The sequence below is a fragment of the Lethenteron reissneri genome, chromosome 58, assembly GCF_015708825.2.
Source record: "Lethenteron reissneri isolate LAM-NWPU_2019-01 chromosome 58, ASM1570882v1, whole genome shotgun sequence".
Lineage (NCBI taxonomy): Eukaryota > Metazoa > Chordata > Hyperoartia > Petromyzontiformes > Petromyzontidae > Lethenteron > Lethenteron reissneri.
Genome location: NC_083836.1, coordinates 9,116,864 through 9,135,222, shown reverse-complemented (window position 1 = coordinate 9,135,222; position 18,359 = coordinate 9,116,864). Strand labels below are relative to the sequence as shown.

Sequence of the window (18,359 nt, the reverse complement as noted above, 5' to 3'; positions counted from 1 at the left end):
AGCTCAACGAAGTGGCTCATCATCGTGTGCCAATGTATGGCAGCCTGTTTCTAAATGTGGAGGGAAAAACTGGAGGATCCGGGGCAAAAATCCACGTGACCACGGGGAGGAAGAAGATGCAAATATACAGCAGGCATCAGGGTCGGTACTTGAACCCACGATCTTCTGCTTACCAGGTTATGGAAATAACATCTCGCCAGCACGGTGATATGACTGACGTGCGAGCGAGCGATCCGCCATGACGATCGCGGTGAGCGTGCATGTGTGAGCGTGCATATGTGAGCGTGCATGTGTGAGCGTGCATGTGTGAGCGTGCATGTGTGAGCGTGCATGTGTGAGCGTGCATGTGTGAGCGTGCATGTTTGAGCGTGCATGTGTGAGCGTGCATGTGTGAGTGTGCATGTGTGAGCGTGCATGTGTGAGCGTGCATGTGTGAGCGTGCATGTTTGAGCGTGCATGTGTGAGCGTGCATGTGTGAGCGTGCATGTGTGAGCGTGCATGTGTGAGTGTGCATGTGTGAGCGTGCATGTGTGAGTGTGCATGTGTGAGCGTGCATGTGTGAGCGTGCATGTGTGAGCGTGCATGTTTGAGCGTGCATGTGTGAGCGTGCATGTGTGAGCATGCATGTGTGAGCGTGCATGTGTGAGCGTGCATGTTTGAGCGTGCATGTGTGAGCGTGCATGTGTGAGCGTGCATGTGTGAGTGTGCATATGTGAGCGAGCGATCCGCGGTGACGATCGTGTCGGGGGTGAGCGAGCGAGCCACCTACCGTCCGCGTGCGTGGCCGTCTCCGCGCCGCCGCCCGCTTCGGCCATGGGCAGGGGCCCCGTGCGGCCCAGGATCTCCTGCTCGCCCGCCGCGCGGTTGCCGAGCAGGAAGTAGGTGGACATGCGCCCCTTGCCCTTCACCTCGATCTCACCGCGCTCCTCCACGTCGAACTCCTTGCCCTGCAGGGCCCTGGAGCCCATGCACGAGGGGTGGGGGGGGGGGGGCTCGTCAGTGTCGCACTCGGCCGGGAATTATTATCATCGTCGTCAACATCAACATTGTCATTGTTTAACGTCATTGTTGTACCGTGACGTCGATTTAAAAAAGTGTAGGACATCGTGTGCCGGTGTCACGGTCCAATTTTTATTTTCATTCCTGAATTATAATTTAGTTTTCTGTCCTTTGCCCACAGCCTCCACTTCGCATGGTTGGCTACGTATGGTGCGAAAGAAGTTCAACGTACGTACATAAACGTGGTTTTGACCGGGAACATTAGAAGTACCGCAAGAATTAGGTTGCTTCGTGAGCAATTTGAACGACTGGATGCCACTGGGAGGAAGTATCCCATGCAGAGTTGTTGAGTAAATATTTACGAACAGAGCTGAATGGGAAGGAAAGCCATGATCAGCTCACATATTTGAGATGGGACATGGTACACACACACAAAAACAAAGATCCCCCGTATAGCCTTAACAGAGGCAAGCAAGGTACACGTGGCCAGCACCGTCTTTGTCTTCCCAGTAGCGTGGTTTTTACACCGCACCAGGTTACTCATTTGAGGCTGAGTCGACCTAGGGGAGGCCCATGACCGGTTCAGATAATTGTCACTGGTATTGGCCATGGGCGCTAATCGAACCGGGTCACCGGGTTCGTATCGCAGCACGCTAACCGCTATGCCACCGATCCTATTACACACGTACACACACACACGCAGAGTACTCTGAAATTGTTTCAATTCCGATTGGTGGCAGCGGTGTTGCTGGGTGCATTGTTTCCCGGGCGCGTGCGGCGCCGCTCACTCGCGGGTGCTGGGGCTCAGGTGGATGCGCCCGGGCAGGCCGTGGCTCTCCATGCGCGACGCCGTGTTGACCGTGTCGCCGAACAGGCAGTAGCGCGGCATCTTCTCCCCGACCACGCCGGCCAGCACGGGCCCCGAGTGGATCCCCACGCGGATCTGGCGAGGAGAGCGGCGCGGACACGGGTTTGCGACTGTGCGCGTGTGTGAACACGCCCGCGCGTGCAAACGCATTTGTGCGCTACACGTGTGTACGCAACATTACGCGTGTGTACACCACGTGTGTGCAAACCATGCGTGGTGTACACTGCGTGTGTGCACTGCATGTGTGGTCGTGACGGGCGCGTTCGCCAGTTGTCGTGGAGGTGCGCGGTTCAGCTCTGGCAGGCCGCTCCGGTGAATACTGCGCGTTTACTATTCACCGTGAACGTCGAACTCGGTATGCCGGGTTCACAGCGCAGTAGTGATTGGTTGTATATGTTGGAGGGAGAGTGGCAGAGGGTGATGAGAGTATTTTGACGGTCTGGCTGGTTTAGTCGACTAGACTCGCAGGTATCGGACTAGACGATATCCACAGGCTGAGACTTTAATTCCACAGGTTAGATGAAGACTGTGACTTTAAATAAACGCTGATTCCATTAACACTGCTCACTACGAAGCTGATCATACCATCTGTATCCCATCTGTACGGGGATTAAGCGTTGTCCTCTCACACGACGTGCTCAAAAACCAAACTCTTTACTAAACGGAGTCGGCAAGGGGCGCCAACATAAAACCGCAGAGCTTGGGCGATTGTTGGTGCCGATCTTTGGCTGTCTTCCCTGAGTGCGCGCCTCCGGTTCCCGACGCGCGAAGCGTCACGCATGCGACCGAAAGACGACGCGACAAAATAAAGTAGAAACCATTGACGCGTGACCTGTATGGCGCTGCCGGTGACCGGGTTGGTGACCTCGCGCGCCGCCAGGACCATGCCGAGGGCGAAGTTGGCGACCCGCTCGGCGTGCGACGGCACGGGAATGGGCACGCCGCCCACCACCATGTACGCGTCGCCAATCGTCTCCACCTGTGCCACAGCAACAGGCAACCCCCACCACCACACCGACCGCCCGCCCCCGCCCGTCCACGGTCACAACGCCGAGCCCCGAGCAGGGTTGCAGCCCGCCGGCCGCCCTGGTTAATACCGCGGATGTATCAACGGGTAAACGTGTACCTTGTGATTCACGCACACAATCCTGGTAAGTTATCGGATAAGAATGGGCCACGTGTACCAGCGTAACAGTCCAAATTTGCCACGACAAACAACCCAGAATAGCGAGAGAGCGGGCGGGCGGGAGACGCTCACCACGCCCGCCGCAGCTCACCTTGTAGACGTTGTGCACGGTGGTGAGACGGTCGAAGCGCATGTACATGGCATTGAGCATGTGCACGATCTGTATGGGCTCGCACACGGCGCAGATGTTGGTGAAGGTCACCACATCGCTGAACAGGATGGTGCAGACCTTGAATTCCCCTGTGGCACAGAGCGGCGGTTAAGATGTGCTACGAGTCGGCGTCACTCACCCATCCATCCGTCTGCCCGTTGGTCTGTCCGTCCATAAGTCTATTAATCCGTCTGTCCGTGCAGTGGTCCATCCATTTGTCGGTCCGTCCATCCGTTGGTCTGTTCGTTGGTCCATTGGTCCGTCGGTCCGTCCGTCGGACGCAGGCCACAGCGGCTCACCCGCCTCCACCTTCTTGCCCTCCTTGAGCTGGTTGGCCACGTGGTGGGGCAGCATGGCGTACAGCAGGGCCTCAGTCTTCTTCTTCTCCACCTGCAGGTTCTTGGAGAGGACCCTCAGCTCCTCCTTCTTGCGCTCCAACTGAGTGGACAGCTCCATCTCGGCCAGACGTTGCTGACGGAGTGCAGGACATGGGCGGGGGGGTTAGGGGTAGGTGGGGGGTGGGGGGGATGAGGGGAGGAGGGAAGGGGGAGTGGGAGAGTAGTGTTAATTGAGTCAGCATTTTAAACAAAAAAACTAAACTGGGCTATTTTTCTTTTATTTTTCAAAAGCGACCTCGCCAGAGATTAACATTCATGACGGAAAGCAACCAATACTCTAAATGCATGATTTTGATTTAAAATGTGGAGGGAAAAACCGGAGGACGCGGACAAAAATTAACGCGACCACACGGAGAACACGCAAACTCCAATCATACAACAGGGTCTGGCTCAAAACCCATGACCTCCTGTATACCAGGCGAGGTAGTTAATATCTCGCCCCCGGAGTTCCTGTCTCATATGGCCTTTCCTCAGTGCATTTTGGCCATCGAGTTGTTTCCCCGGCCCATGGTCCTGCTTCGTTCAGTCTCACTCCTGCTCCTTCTACAGCTCTTCCTCTACCGTCCCTCCGTATGGCTCTCTCTCTCTCTTACTCTGCTCCTGTTTCCTTCCATCTTCATGTGTGGCTCTGTTAAGTCTCAGTCTGTGAATTTCACAGAGTCATTGTCTTCAGCTTGCCAGCCAAAAGCGGTCAAACACCGAATCAAACACTCGGATCTATTAGAGTCTAGATCGGTGTGAGTGGGGCACCAAATGTGGCGCCACGGTGGCGCGATGTTAACTACCTCGCCTGGTATAAAGGAGGTCGTAGGTTTGATCCCGACCCTGACGCCTGTATTTTTTTAGTTTGCGTGTCTCTCTCCCCATGGCGGTCGCGTGGATTTTTGTCCGTGTCCTCTGGTTTTTCCCCTCCAAATTTTGAATCAACGTGGTGTAGTGTATCTGGCCGCCATAAATGTCAACGTGATAAGCCACTTCATTGAGCTGTTATCTGTGGCCGGGTCGCTTATGAAAAAGAGCTTTATAGCTAAGTGGGCTTTAACCTGGTAAAATAATACGTTTTTAACAGTTTAGTTTTAATATTCCCACTCCAAACATCATCAGCGCAGCCAGGTGGCTGTGCAGCACTAGAGCGAGCGGCTCGCACGCAGAACGTCGTGAGTTCAAATTCAGGTTGGGGAGGTGTTGACTCAGCCCATCATCACTCCCTCCCTCCGAGTGGATAAAATAGGTATCCACTTTGCGGAAGAAATCAACAATGAAAGTCCGGCGGAATTTCCACCACTGGCCCAGGGCTGTACACAGGAGATTATGCACGGGCCAACCTCCACTGTGGGATCCCATCGGCGCACCGAGAGTGGATCGGCTTTGCCGGGGGGTGGTGGGGGCGGGGGAGTTGCGCTGTGCCTGGTTGAGGAGGATGAGGTCCCGTGTGGCGTCGTGCGGCGCGATGTCCGAGATGTGCAGCTGGCGCTCCTCCAGCTCCTCCAGGCTGCGCAGGAGAGGCGAGCAGAGGTAGAGCATCGAGCGCGACCCCTCCATCCACACCATCTGACCTGCGCGGCCCGACGTCCATCATTAAACTATTGCTAGCGATGTTTTCATCATACCAGGTTCAGGCCACACTGAGCTAGATAGCTCTCTTCTTGGTTCTTTCGGTAAAGTCACGTAGAAGGGAAGCAATAAAATAATAAAAAGAAAACATAATAAAATAATAATATATAAATAATATAATATAATAAAATAATATAATAATATAATATAATAATATAGATAGCTCTTTTTCAGAAGTGACCTGGCTAGCAGCTCAACGAAGTGGCTTATTTCGTGGAAATTGATCGCAGCAGACAAATAGTTTTTTAGCGAAACAATTTTTTATTTGACCAGATAAAGGTCTCTGAGCTGTATAATTTTTTTTCAAAAGCGACCTGGCCACAAAGGATAGCTCAAGGAAGTGGCTAATTATATTATCACGTGGAGAAAAATCCGCACGGGGAGAGAGAGAAAGAGGCACACAAACTCCAAATATACAGCAGGTGTCAGGGGTGGGATCGAACCTATGGCTTCCTGCATGCCAGGCGAGGCAGTTAACATATCCAAGCTACCGTGGCACCCCAGCACCCCCCACACCCCGCGGCCGAATCGAAAATCGAATGCTGGAGGCGACAACGACGGCGGGTCGGGTCGGGGCGTTCCCGACGGGCGCCTCTCACCTCGGAGGTCCAGCATGGGCTGGCTCCTGCGAGCTTCCGGCAGCATCTCGCGCCGGGTCTTGAGCACGAACTGGCTGTTGATGAACTTGCGGATGCTCTCGAGGGTGAACGTGACCTCCGGGTGGCCGATGGTGAAGTACTCATCCAGGCGGATGTCCATGGTCTGCAGGCCCGGCACGAACTTCTGGATGTTCACGCCCGCCTGTTTGACGCGCAGCTGCGTGCGCAGCGTGGGGGAGGGGGGGTGCAGGGTTGTCACCTCGTAGAGGTCGTGGGTTCGATCTCGACCCTGACATCGCCTACACAATATATTTGGAGTTTGAGGTGTCTCTCTCTCTCCCCGTGGTCACGTGGATTTTTCTCCGGGCCCTCCGGTTTTTCCCTCGCAACATTTAGAGTCAACGTCACGGCGTTGAGACAATTTGGCTGCTGCTGTACATTTCCCACGTGATGATAAGCCACGTCGTTGAGCTATAATTTGTGGCAGCCAGGTCGCGTTGGAAAAAGTGCTACATAGCTCTGTGGGCCTTACTTGTTAAAATAAAAAAATATTTAGAGCTGTATCATCGTTCAACCCATCGAGAAAAGTCAGTGTGCTTGGGCAGGTCGCGTCACGACTAGGAGGGGCAGGCAAGGAGTGGAACGCGTGTTCCAGAGGACGTCCGCCGGGAAGATGGAGCAATAAAATCAGCACAGTGCTGGGTGGATTGTTACATCGCAAGGCCATGGTGGTGACGTCAGTGACGGCTTGGGCGGGGGAAGCCTTCATCCAGCAGTGGATGGAGCATGGCTAACGATGACGACGGCGCTGCTGGTAAAATGATCGAAGCCCCCCCCCCACTCTGCTCCCCCCCCAGCGTGCGATTCCGGCCTCACCTCCTCGTCGAAGACGACGTGGAACGGGAACGAGTTGCAGAAGGTCCTCTCGTCCACCCAGAGGGTGTCAGGGGAACACGGCCTGGAAGCCCCTCAGCAGCCTCCCTGCGGCGACCCGGGGAGACGCAACGCGGCGCCGGTCAGGGGGCTCGGCTCGGCACGCCGCCGTGACCGGTGAGCGTGCCGGACACCTCGCCGTCGGCGGTGTCAGCGGTCCGCACGTCTCCAGGCTCGGTCTACGACTCCCCGGCGAGCGCCGGCGGCCCTTGTTGGTTCTTTTCGCGGAGTCGCTGGGGCAGAGTGTCGGCGCGCCAAGGGGTGAGCTCGCGTGAAGCGGCGAGCGACGAACGGCACCGCTATCGGAGTCGTGGTCGAGCGGGCGTTGTGCTATGCCGCGTCTCGAATTGAGCGAGGCGATTGCTGTGCGAGGGCTTCGAGGGGAATGGGACGATGGCGGGGAATTCCAGAGCGGAGCGGGCCGAGGGAAGATGCAGAAATTGAAGTGAGTTGCAACTGCAGTGTGGTGAGTGGGTGGCGAGTGAGTGTGTGAGTTGGGTGAGTGGGTGGATGAGTGAGTTGTTGTGGCCTGCAGTGTGGTGAGTGAGTGAGTGTGTGGGTGGGTGAGTGCGTGGTGAGTATGTGGGTGAGTGAGTGAGTGCGTGGTGAGTGTGTGGGTGAGTGAGTTGTTGTGGCCTGCAGTGTGGTGAGTGAGTGAGTGTGTGGGTGGGTGAGTGCGTGGTGAGTGTGTGGGTGGGTGAGTGAGTGCGTGTTGAGTTTGTGGGTGAGTAAGTTGTTGTGGCCTGCATTGAGGTGGTTAAACACTATTTGGATGAGTTGAATCTGTCCTACCAGAAGTATAAATGGTGCACTACAAGCCAGTCGATTCGGAGCTCGCGTGTGGTGGGCTAAAGTGTGGGTCCGCGTGGAGGAGTAGGCCAAATTACCCTCCCTCCAGTGGAGGCTCCTTCTGCCAGCAGTGGCGCGAACGAGCAATTTTCAGGGCTTCCCATTTACCTTAGTTGACCTTTTAGAGGTGGGTGTCCAACGCGGAGACTTAGAGCCGTCTCTAAGGGTTACGGTGAATCTGGGCGACTGCCCCGGGCCCCGCGCTTAGGGTGGGGGGTGCCCACACGGTGGAATTTGCCCTGGGCCCCCCGCATCCCCTGCCCCTATGGACGGCCCTGAAGAGACCCCACTGGCCCCGGCGTCGACCCAGAATGAGGGGGCCACCACGCACAACGACGCGGTGGAACCGACAACTCCCCGCTCCGGGCAGCGCTCCACCCCCCCCACTCCCTTGATCGCCCCAGCCGCTCACCTTTCCCCAGGGTGACGATGCTCCGGATGGTCTCCCAGTGGTTCTTCTTCGCTGGACGCGGCGCGCCGCCGCCCTCGTCCACGGAGCGACGCTCCGTGCATTTCAGTTCCTGCGATCCCTGAAGAGAGTCGTGCCGAGGCGATCCAGAGGTTCTCGCTCTCTCAAGCCTCCTGATTGCGAGAGGCGCTCGCCTCGCCTGCCCTGGGATTTACTTGCGAAATGTCCGCGACGGACGGATTCGCGTGCCACTGCTGGATGAAGGCCTCCCTCCCAACCTCCCCAGCCCCTAAGCTGCCACCATCTCTCACAATCCTGCGGTGTAACAATCCACCCGACACCTATCACGTGAACTGATTTCAACGCTCGTTGCTTCATCTCCCCCGGTGGACGTTCTGCCATTCCGCTATTATTCTTAACCATCCGACATCATCCTCTAAAGGTGGCTAGGAGATGTTAACTACCTCGTCTGGTATACAGGAGGTCATGGGTTCAATCCGGACCCTGACATCTGCTGTATATTTGTGGTGGTCGCATGGATTTTTCTCCGTGTCCTCCGGTTTTTCCCCTCCATATTTAAAATCAACGTGCATTTAGGACATTTGGCTGCTACAGATTTCCACGTGATACTCCATTTCATGATACACCACTTCGTTGAGCTGTCGTTTGTGGCCAGGTCGCTCCTGAAAAAAAAAATCTATATAGCGCAGTGGACCGTACTTGGTAAAATTAAAAATATATATTTTTTAGGTTAATAGTTTATTAATCTGCATACGTCCTTTGATCCACGTGTTCCTCTGTCCGGTCTCTCAACGTAATGCTGAGTGGATATCTCTCTGCGCTCCGTTCGCACTCAGTTGCGTTCTCTCTTGAGTGGGGAGTCTATGGATGGATTGCCCCGTGCGAGCGGCGGTGAGTGGTTCGGCGTTAAGAGCGTTTTTTTTAATGAAAAAAAGAAAAATACTGATGACACGTGCCTTCGTTGGCCCCCATCGTTCAGAAAATGTATGTCAAACGTCGCCTCTCAAAACAAAGAAGTCTGCAAAACAGTCCAGTGGCCTTCCATGAAAACTACCGTGAACCGAAATAATCAAATTTAGGAATATTGAAGCCAGACTCACTCATAAGTGCACTGGTTTTTACCCCTTTTTCATGCTCGTAAATAATGGACTACTTTGCTTTAAAGCTAATTACTTTTCCACTCCTCTTTGACTTTTACGAATTCACTGCAGGGGACATTGCAATCTCTGTTAATTAACTTACAAGTTGAAAGTGAAGTAAAAAATCATCGAGTCTGCAAGAGCGCTGTTTTACACCGCCAAAACTGAAAACGCAACGTCAACAAACGCAGTTGAGGTCTAAACGCTCATAAATGGGCATCGCTGATTGGCTGACGGCATGCGTTCAACCCCACTTACGAGCGCACGGATTGGCCAAAATTGTCACCGCCGTGCTTATCACGTAAACACGGTACCGTGAGTCAACTTTGTTACATTGGTCGACACCGATGTCACTTTTAACCGAGGGACTAATGTATTACAAAGCCAACAGTAGGATGTCCTACGGATAAGCCCTCGCCCCGCCATGGCAATGTGGAATTTCCACCGCTGGCCCCAGCAGGGCTGTGAACGGGAGATGAGCGCCAATGGTGGCAAGGCTCATTTGGGCAGCAGGGGATCGCTTTGAGTTGTTTGATTCACTGTGCAAGCGGGGCGATCAGGATGTCACGTGGAACTGTTCTCGCTGTGGTTTTTCTGACTTGCACAAGCTTGGGAATTGGCGTACCTTACGCGATTTTAACTTACATACGTTCATCTATTTTACGTACACTCATCGATAATTATCCGTGTGCGGTTTATCCGATTGGCAGATTAACCGTGCAGCTGAGATTTTGACATAAATTAATAACTCACGGAGTTTCCCCTGAGCTCAAAATTTATAATATAAAAACAGTTATATACATTGTTATTCTTGAAAATGTTAATTGCAAGTCACGTGCTTAAACTGAAAAAATATGTTGCTCCGGTTAAACAGAAATTCCTGTGATCGCCTCTACAGTACAGTAGTTGCATATATATACAGCAGTGGGTGGAGTTTGTTTGATGTTGATTGGCGTGGCTCTGCTGGCCACTGAGTGAGCTGAGTCTTTTACGCGGGACCAGGAAAGTGTTATCGCTAAGCAATGGAAATCATCAGTTGTGCTTCATTTTGAGTGATTTATCCAATCATTGATTTTGTGAGTTTTAATTCACGAAACTGTGATGGCAGAGAAACGTAAACATAACTTTCACCTACATTAGTGTTTTTGGCATCGAGAACTGCGGAAAATGCTTATTTATTTTGTCATCCCTGTCATTAGCGCGGATAATCGCGAGTCTATTGTATTTATTTGTAGTCATTTGCTTACCCTTCCTATACTTTGCGCTGCTATATAGTTTTTGGTATTGTTTGTCGTGCCCCGTCGAGACATTTGCGTAAAAAAAGCTTCATAGCTCATCGGATTTCTCCAGGATAGCTTAAGATTCTGATCTGATACCGGGGTCAACAGGCTGCAGGTGCTACGCCACGTTCACAAATATCTGTAATCCCATCGCATGAGACAAAATATATACACGCGTAGATTTTAGTTTTGTTTACACATCTCAACATCCACACGAATTTTTCCAGGGTAAAAAATATAAATGTAAAGAATTATGATTCCTATTCAATGGGGCCTACGGGAACAATCGAACCCCGTGTGAGATGGTGGAGCGTGAGTAGCCCGGGGGTGGAATTTGCCAGGGGTGGAGTCGAGGGTGGGGGTGGGGGGTGGAGTGGGGTAGTGGGGGGTGGAGTAGAGGGTGGGGGAGTGGGGGGGGGGGGCTTTGGGGGGATGGAGTGGAAAATGGGGGATGGGGGGGTGGAGTGGGGGGATGGAGTGGAGGGTGGAGGAGTGGAGGGTGGAGAGGTGCGGGGGGGTAGAGGTACGCACCTCCGCCTTCTCCCTCCTGCTGCCCCGTGGCGTTGTGGCCGGCACGCCGAGACTCTCCGCCCCGCGGCCGCCCTCTGCGACGCTCTGTCGCTCGGCCGCCGCTGCCGCCGCCGCCGCGACCGTGGCGGTGCTCCACGCACTCTGGGTGACCAGGAAGACCACGTGCTCCTTCTTGCCCGTGCGCTCGTCCTCCTCGCTGTGCGTCACCACCTCCATGGTGATGTCGCTCGAGAAGAAGTCCCTCGCCACCGCCCCGATGATGCCTGCCGACGGACGGCGAGGGGAGGTTCAGAATCAATCGGAATCAGAATATTTGCTTGTGCTGGAGGAAATCCGATGGGCGATGTACGTGTGTGTGTTGAACTTCTTTCGCGCCGTACGTAGCCGACCATGCTAATCGGAGGTGCGGCGGAAGGACAATAAACACAAAAAGCAGTTCTAAAGAAATGAGTTTGTCAATCTTGATTATTTCAAAGTGCGTAGCTCTGGTGGCTTCCTAATATCGGAAGCAAGAGCGTTCTCGACGGCCACAGACGCGCACCCGAAAGCGCCACGCAATGCGGTGGCCGTCTTTGTTCGACGGCGAGCCAAAACCGCCGCTACGCAGATGACCGCAGTTCGCGTGATGGTTTATGTTCCTTGACGAGACCGTCAATGGTATTGTGGTTCATTTGTGGTAAGCACTTTGTGTGTGACGAGCGCGACCTTATAATGTATTTGTTCAGCAACCGGAAGCCAATGCAGCGCGGCGAGCACTATGATGCTCTTTGTTCATCGATGGTCCGGCAGAGCCACGGGGTCAGAACTTTACAACAACAAACAATACAAAAACACGACAGGAGTGCAGAGTATCGGAAAGGTAAACAAATCACTTAAAATATACAAATACAACTAAACGATGTTTTTTTCATCTTACCAAGCTTGGGAATTGGTGCACTTATGCAATTTCAACGTATATACTTTGTTGATTTTTACTTATCTGTTTTTAATAGGTTGCTTACCTTTTCCTATACTTTGTACCCCAATCGTTTTTTTAATAAAACGTTTTTCTTTTACCAGGCAAGGCCCCACTGAGCTATGTAGCAATTTTTTTTTCAGAAGCGATCTGGCTTTCACAAATGATAGCTCAACGAAGTGGCTGACAATGTAGAAATGTACAGCAGCGAAATACTCTAAACGCCATGATGTTGATTCTAAGGAGGGTAAAACCGAAAAGATACGGAGAAAAATCCACGCGACCACAAATTACAGAAACACAGCAGGCATCAGGATCGGGATGAAACCCACGACCTGTATACCAGGCGAGGGAGTTCACGTGATAAGCTACTTCATTGAGCTATCATTTGTGGCTAAGTCGCTTCTGAAAAACAAGTTAATACCTCAGTGGGCTTTGCCTGGTAAGATAAAAAAAATTTACTTATATTTGTATATATTTTTCTTATTTTGTTTAACCTTTCCTACGCTTTGCACTCCGATCGTGTTGTTGTATTTGTTGTTGTGTCGTTCTGACCCGCACCTACTGGACATCTGTGAAAACATTGCTTCATAGCTCATCGGCTTCCCCCAGCACACATAAAGACTCTGACTTGAATCCCTTCACGTTAGCAGCTGCAGCATCGGTGTGTCCCCTGGTTCATTTGCTTACGGATGCATCCCTTCCACAAGTGGCCCTTCCCCTGGGGTGCACGCACCTACTGGGAGTGCGAGATGCCCTTTGTGGGGGGTGTGAGACGTGGCCAGATTCTTGTGAGAAGGTAAATCATCGAAAACGCAAATGAAGCACGGGCATGTAAGTTACAATTTACTCTGTTTAACCAAACCCATAAACATTCTACATTTTTGAACGATTGAGAACCAGGAAAGAACCACCGACTTAAACTTTCTCTTGTAGACCCAAACCTCCGACTTAAACTTTTTTTATGAGATCCAAACCACTGACTCCCTCACTCCACACCCAAAAGCATGGACATATAAACATTATCCATAAAGCAGGTTGTTTTTGGGATATGTCGCGTAAATATAAATGTGTCGTTAAAACGGCCACCTCCCGACACAGCCAATTAGTAAGGGTTGTCACGTAAACAGAACGTGCCAATTCGTCACTAGTACAACACTAACCGGTGTGTTGGAGAGCCAAGCCACATATTCACAATCTGAGCACGACGTTTCATTCACTGTATTGGGTGCACAAGAGCAAAACGTGTCCAGACGGCCGCCGTACCTGGCACGATCTGGCTCAGTCCCTTGCGATCAGAGTAATAATGCAGCAGCATCCTCCCGTCCTCTCTCTTCTCGACGCGAAACGACGGGGCGTTCATCTCCTGTCGCACCAAAGACAAAGATTTCCCACACCCCCACCATGAAGCCTTAACAGACTGTCGGGGCGAGCGCTGGTTTGCGAGCACCTACGAAGGCCGGCACGGCGCAAAGGGGAGGTGTGCGGTCAGTGGCATGCCCCGGCCGCCTTTGTCTTCCTCGGTGGCTGATGTTTACACCCACACTTCACCGGGTACTCATTTAAGGCTGAGTAGATCTAGGTTAGGCCCAGCACCGGTTCAGATAGTCATCTCTGGCGTCCGTGACCGTGAGGCCAAATTGAACTCGGGTCGCCAGGTCGTGAGCCCCCGTCACCCCGCTTTGCACCAGGGCTCTCCGCCCACGTGGACTGCCACGGTGGCTATGAGATGTAAACTCCCACGCCTGCTATACAGGAGGTCGTCGGGCTCGATCTTGACCCTTGACGCCTGTTATATATTTGTAGATTGCAGTGTCTCTCTCTCTCTCTTCCCGTGGGAGTGTGGATTTTTCTCCGGGCCGGTTTTTCCCTCTTCATTTAGAATCAACATCAGGCGTTTTGATTATAAGCCACTTCGTTGAGCTATCATTTGTGGCGAGGTTGCGTCTGCAATAGAGCCATAGAGCTCAATGGGCCGTACCTGGTAAAATAAAAACAGTTTTGAAATTGTTTCTAGATCGACAGATGCACGTGGTGAGATAGTTCCTTCAGTACTCAGAGAGAGACAGAGGACGACTAAAAAAGACAGAGGACGACTCAGAGAGAGATGACGACTCAGATAGAGAGAAATGATGACTCAGAGAGAGACAGAGGACGACTCGGAGAGAAAGAGGACGACTCAAGAGAGAGAGGACAACTAAGAGAGAGAGAGGATGACTCAGAGAGAGAGGACGACTCAGATAGAGGGGCGTGACTCAGAGAGAGAGAGGACGATTGAGAGAGAGAGAACGACTCAGAGACAGAAGGGACGACTCAGAGAGAGGACGACTCAGAGAGAGAGAGGACGACTCAGAGAGGATGACTCCGAGAGAGAGAGAGGACGACTAAGAGAGGACGACTCAAAAGAGAGAGGACGACTCAGAGGCGCCAGGAGGAGGAACCATAGACGAGCGTAAAGGCAGAAGTAGCAGCCGCAGAGTGAGGAGCCGGCACCACCAACAATTTCCCAAGCTCTGCGGTTCTCTTTCTACTTGTTTTGCGGCCAGTTAATTAGTGTTTGCGTGTGGGAGGAAACCGGATCACCCGGAGAGAACCCACTCGTGCGAGGGCAAAACGCTCTATCACATACAGAGAGGTAACGGGTGGAGTCCACGTGATTGGCGAACCGCCTTCTCCTAGCTGAGCCAGGGGTACGGCCACTCCTTGACGCACACCCACGGGAGGAAGAGGATTTCACGATCCCCTCTGTGGGCGGTGATCCACCAAGCCCTCGCTGCTGCCTCCACAGTGTTGGATCACACAGGCGCACGTGTGTTGCCACCACCACCACCACCACCTTCCCTGCACCTCCGATTAGCACGGTTGGCTACGTACGGTGCGAAAGAAGTTCAACACCACTGCTTGGCTCAAGGATTGCGGAGGTGGGGGGGGGGGGCTGAGCCATCAGCGAGGGGGTGCTTAGCCCCCCTTGCTGATGCTGATCTTTGTCTCTATGCTGTATGTACATTGCACGGCGGCTTGAGATGCTGTCGGATTTAGACGCCGCATGCATCCCAATATTATATTGTGATGGTGCAAATTTGATAGTTGAAAGGCAGCGTTTTATTGGCTGGAACAAAAGATTGTTCACCTCGACGAATTGAGCCACTATCAACATGGTACCTTTTTTTGCCAGTATCATAGTATGAAAAATCAAGAATAGTTTTTACTCTTTCTGGCAATAAAACAGGTGTGTTAAGATGTTAAAACACCAACTAGAAACCTTTTGCAAGGAGTCATGTCTGCATCAACCACATATACTTGTGGTGAACATGCAAACAACAAAAACATGCTCTGGTAGTAGATGATGCTTTGTCTTTGAAATTGATTGGTCCACACTAGAGGCAGCATTTTTTAGAGCCTCGTCTCAAACAGCGTTAGGCCAGAGGACGCCAAAAGGCGAACAGCACAAAGACAATGCCACTGTCAGGACATTGAGAGCTCGGGATGAGCAGCTACATCATGGGACCGCCCTTGCCAGTCTCAAAATATAAGAATAGGTTTGAACCTTTCTGGCAATAAAACAATTGTGTGAAGATGTTAAAACACCAAACTGAAACCTATTGCAAGGAATCATGTCTGCATTAACCACAAATAATTGTGGTGAACATGCAAACAAAGCATGCTTTGATAATAATAAATGATGCATTGTCTTTGAAACTGATTGGTCTACACCAGACATCTTTAGGGCCTGGTCTCACCAGTGTCAGACCAGAGAAGGCGAACAGAACCACTTTCGTCTGTGTATAAATGCATAAAATTTATCTTCACACGAGATATACTGCATAAAGTGCGCTCGCGTTTGCATACATATGAATGAGATCAAATATTTAACCACCGCCTCGCGGCCTTGACCCAAATACTGTCACGGCTGAGGGCTGCAGCTCTGAGATCAATGGCTGATTTTGAGATTCCAAACCGGCAAAAAAATGCACATTCTTCATTTATGTTAAAAGGGAATGTTTAAAAAACAGGAAAAGGCGCACTCCCCCCGCAATTGCCATGGCTTGGACGGCTTTCGAACGTCGGACAGATACGCGATACCAGCGGCACACGTGTGGCGGATTCTTCCTCGATTAGCATCACCGGCAATCGTCAGCGTGCGAACGTCAAACGTCGGGCAACCAAAATGAGAAATGAAGAGCTATTCTTTTTTTTGTTTTCGAATTAGAAAAAAAAACTCAGTATTTTCAAGAGCCGCTGCAATGTTGCGGTGAATACGAGACGGTGGTGGTCCTCAATAAATAACCGCCATAAAGCAGCAGCTCCTTAAAGAGCCGCGTGCTGATCCGGAAAAGCAGGTTGCCGACTCATGCCCATGGTAAACTGAACTTCCATGGTGAACTGGATTCCCATTTTTACTGGACTCCTTTGGTAAACTGGTCTCCCATGGTAAACTGGACTCCCATGGTAAACTGGACGTCCATGATAAAGTGGACTTCCATGGTGGACTCGACTTCCATGGTAAACTCGACTCCCATGGTCAGGGGTTGGCAATCAAAATAACAAGAGACATTTTTTCGAATTTCAAGAGCCGCAATGCAGTACTTAAAGAGCGGCATGCGGCTCCGAAGCCGCAGGTTGTCGACCGCTGGTTTAGAGTATTTGGCTGCTATTTTACATTTCCACGTGATAAGCCACTTCGTTGAGCTATCATGTGTGGCCAGGCCGCTTCTGAAAAAGAGCTACGTAGCTCAGTGGGCCTTACCTGGTAAAAAAAGACGTGGTTATAGATGTTTAATTGTTTTGCTAATACACCCGCAGCATTATCCAGGGCGGTCCGCTGGGCTGGAATCGCAAAGCTTTGTGCAACGAGGGATAGACACACCACCCATGGATCGCGTCACCACCCACACACAAAGACCCCCCGTATAGCTTTAACAGACTGTTGGGGTAAGTGTCGTTAGCGAACACCTCTGAAGGCCGGCACGATACACGAGGGGGTGGATGGCCAGCACCGCGCCCGACCGCCTTTGTCTCCCCAGAGGGGATGTTCACACATTGCAACAGGTACTCATTTGAGGCCGAGTCGACCTAAGGGAGGCCCAGGACCGGTTCAGAAAATCGTCACTGATTTTGGCCCTGAGTAGGAATCGAACTCTGGTCGCCAGGTAAGTAGCGCAGTTCGCTAACCGCTACACCACCACTCCCCACAGCACCACACACACACAACAACAACCGCCATTCGCCACTAAGTGGCGGTGACGTCACCACGACGCTTGTGCCAGGCTATGTGCACCTTGAGGCCATGTGAAGTGTCGAACGCCCGCTGGCAGGAGGTCACGGGGCAGACCCATGTGCCACGGGTCGACTGACTGAGATGACTGGCTGATGCACCACCTGTGCCCCCTGCCGTGCCAACTTGCTGTGCTTTAGCCACCCGGCGCTCCGCTCGTTGTTGTGAGCGTCGCTCCTCCGCCCACCGCTGATACCAGTCATTGGCAAGTCCACTCAGCTCCACATCCTCCTATACCACATCACTTCATCTCTTCTCTAGCCCGTGCCGCGCCCGTTTAGCCCTCTAGATCCGGCCGAACAAAAGCTGTTTAGGCATGCAGTGACTGGGTATGCGGGCTACATGGCCCAGCTAACACAGCCTTGCCTGCCAGAGGAGCTCACCGATGGGACTTTGTCCAGATCTTTCAAGGATTTGTGAGCTCCTCACACAATCCAGACTGGTTAAACCAAGGATGGATCGTAGGCGGGCCAGCCTAAATGTTTCTAACCGGTGAAGATGCTCCATTAGGGGGGTCCACGTTTCGGAAGCGTAGAGAAGGGAGGGAATGACTGTGGCCAAGAAGACCTGAAGCTTTGTACGGAGTGACAGACCAGCTAGCTTCCACACAGCGTAATGCAACCGATGAAAAGATAATGCCACTCGACTGATTCGGAGTGAGACCTCTGCTGTTAAACCGGAGCCAGTCATAAGCACACTGCCCAGATATGGGGAACTCTCCACTCTCTCCACAACTTCCCCATCGCCAATTGGGAGTTGTGGGGGTGGAGAGTTCGATAGGTACAACATACCCTGGAAAGTGCTTAGTTTTGGTGGAGCTGATGGTAAAGCGCCACCTCTTAGTGGCAAGCTCCAGGCTTAGCAGCAGTGCCTCCAACTCCTCCTCTGAGTGAGCAACGATTACCAGATCATCGGCATACATAACATGGTTGAGCAATAGGGAGCCATCTCTTGACCACACCCGGGCATCGATCAGCTTCCCATTGTATCTGTACCAGATATAAATTCCTCCGGTACAGCTATTGAAGGCCTCACGAACTACGTGGTCAAATAGATGTTAAATAATGTGGGAGCCAGAGGACATCCCTGTCGCACCCCAAGGTGTACAGCGAATGGCTCCGACTCCCGGTCATCTAGTTTTACCCGGGCCTG

General features: G+C 52.2%; 1 protein-coding gene across 1 annotated transcript in view; it reads right to left on the bottom strand.

Annotated features, from left to right (window-relative positions):
- The window catches only part of LOC133357539 (guanylate cyclase soluble subunit beta-2-like), a 35,371-nt gene that overhangs the window by 2,298 nt on the left and 14,714 nt on the right, over positions 1-18,359 (bottom strand). The window contains 12 exon segments of the mRNA XM_061575512.1: positions 770-957; positions 1,788-1,942; positions 2,700-2,846; positions 3,145-3,293; positions 3,504-3,675; positions 5,010-5,158; positions 5,816-6,032; positions 6,692-6,763; positions 6,765-6,796; positions 8,010-8,127; positions 10,978-11,240; positions 13,199-13,298. Of these exon segments, the coding sequence (XP_061431496.1) occupies positions 770-957; positions 1,788-1,942; positions 2,700-2,846; positions 3,145-3,293; positions 3,504-3,675; positions 5,010-5,158; positions 5,816-6,032; positions 6,692-6,763; positions 6,765-6,796; positions 8,010-8,127; positions 10,978-11,240; positions 13,199-13,298 (1,762 nt within the window).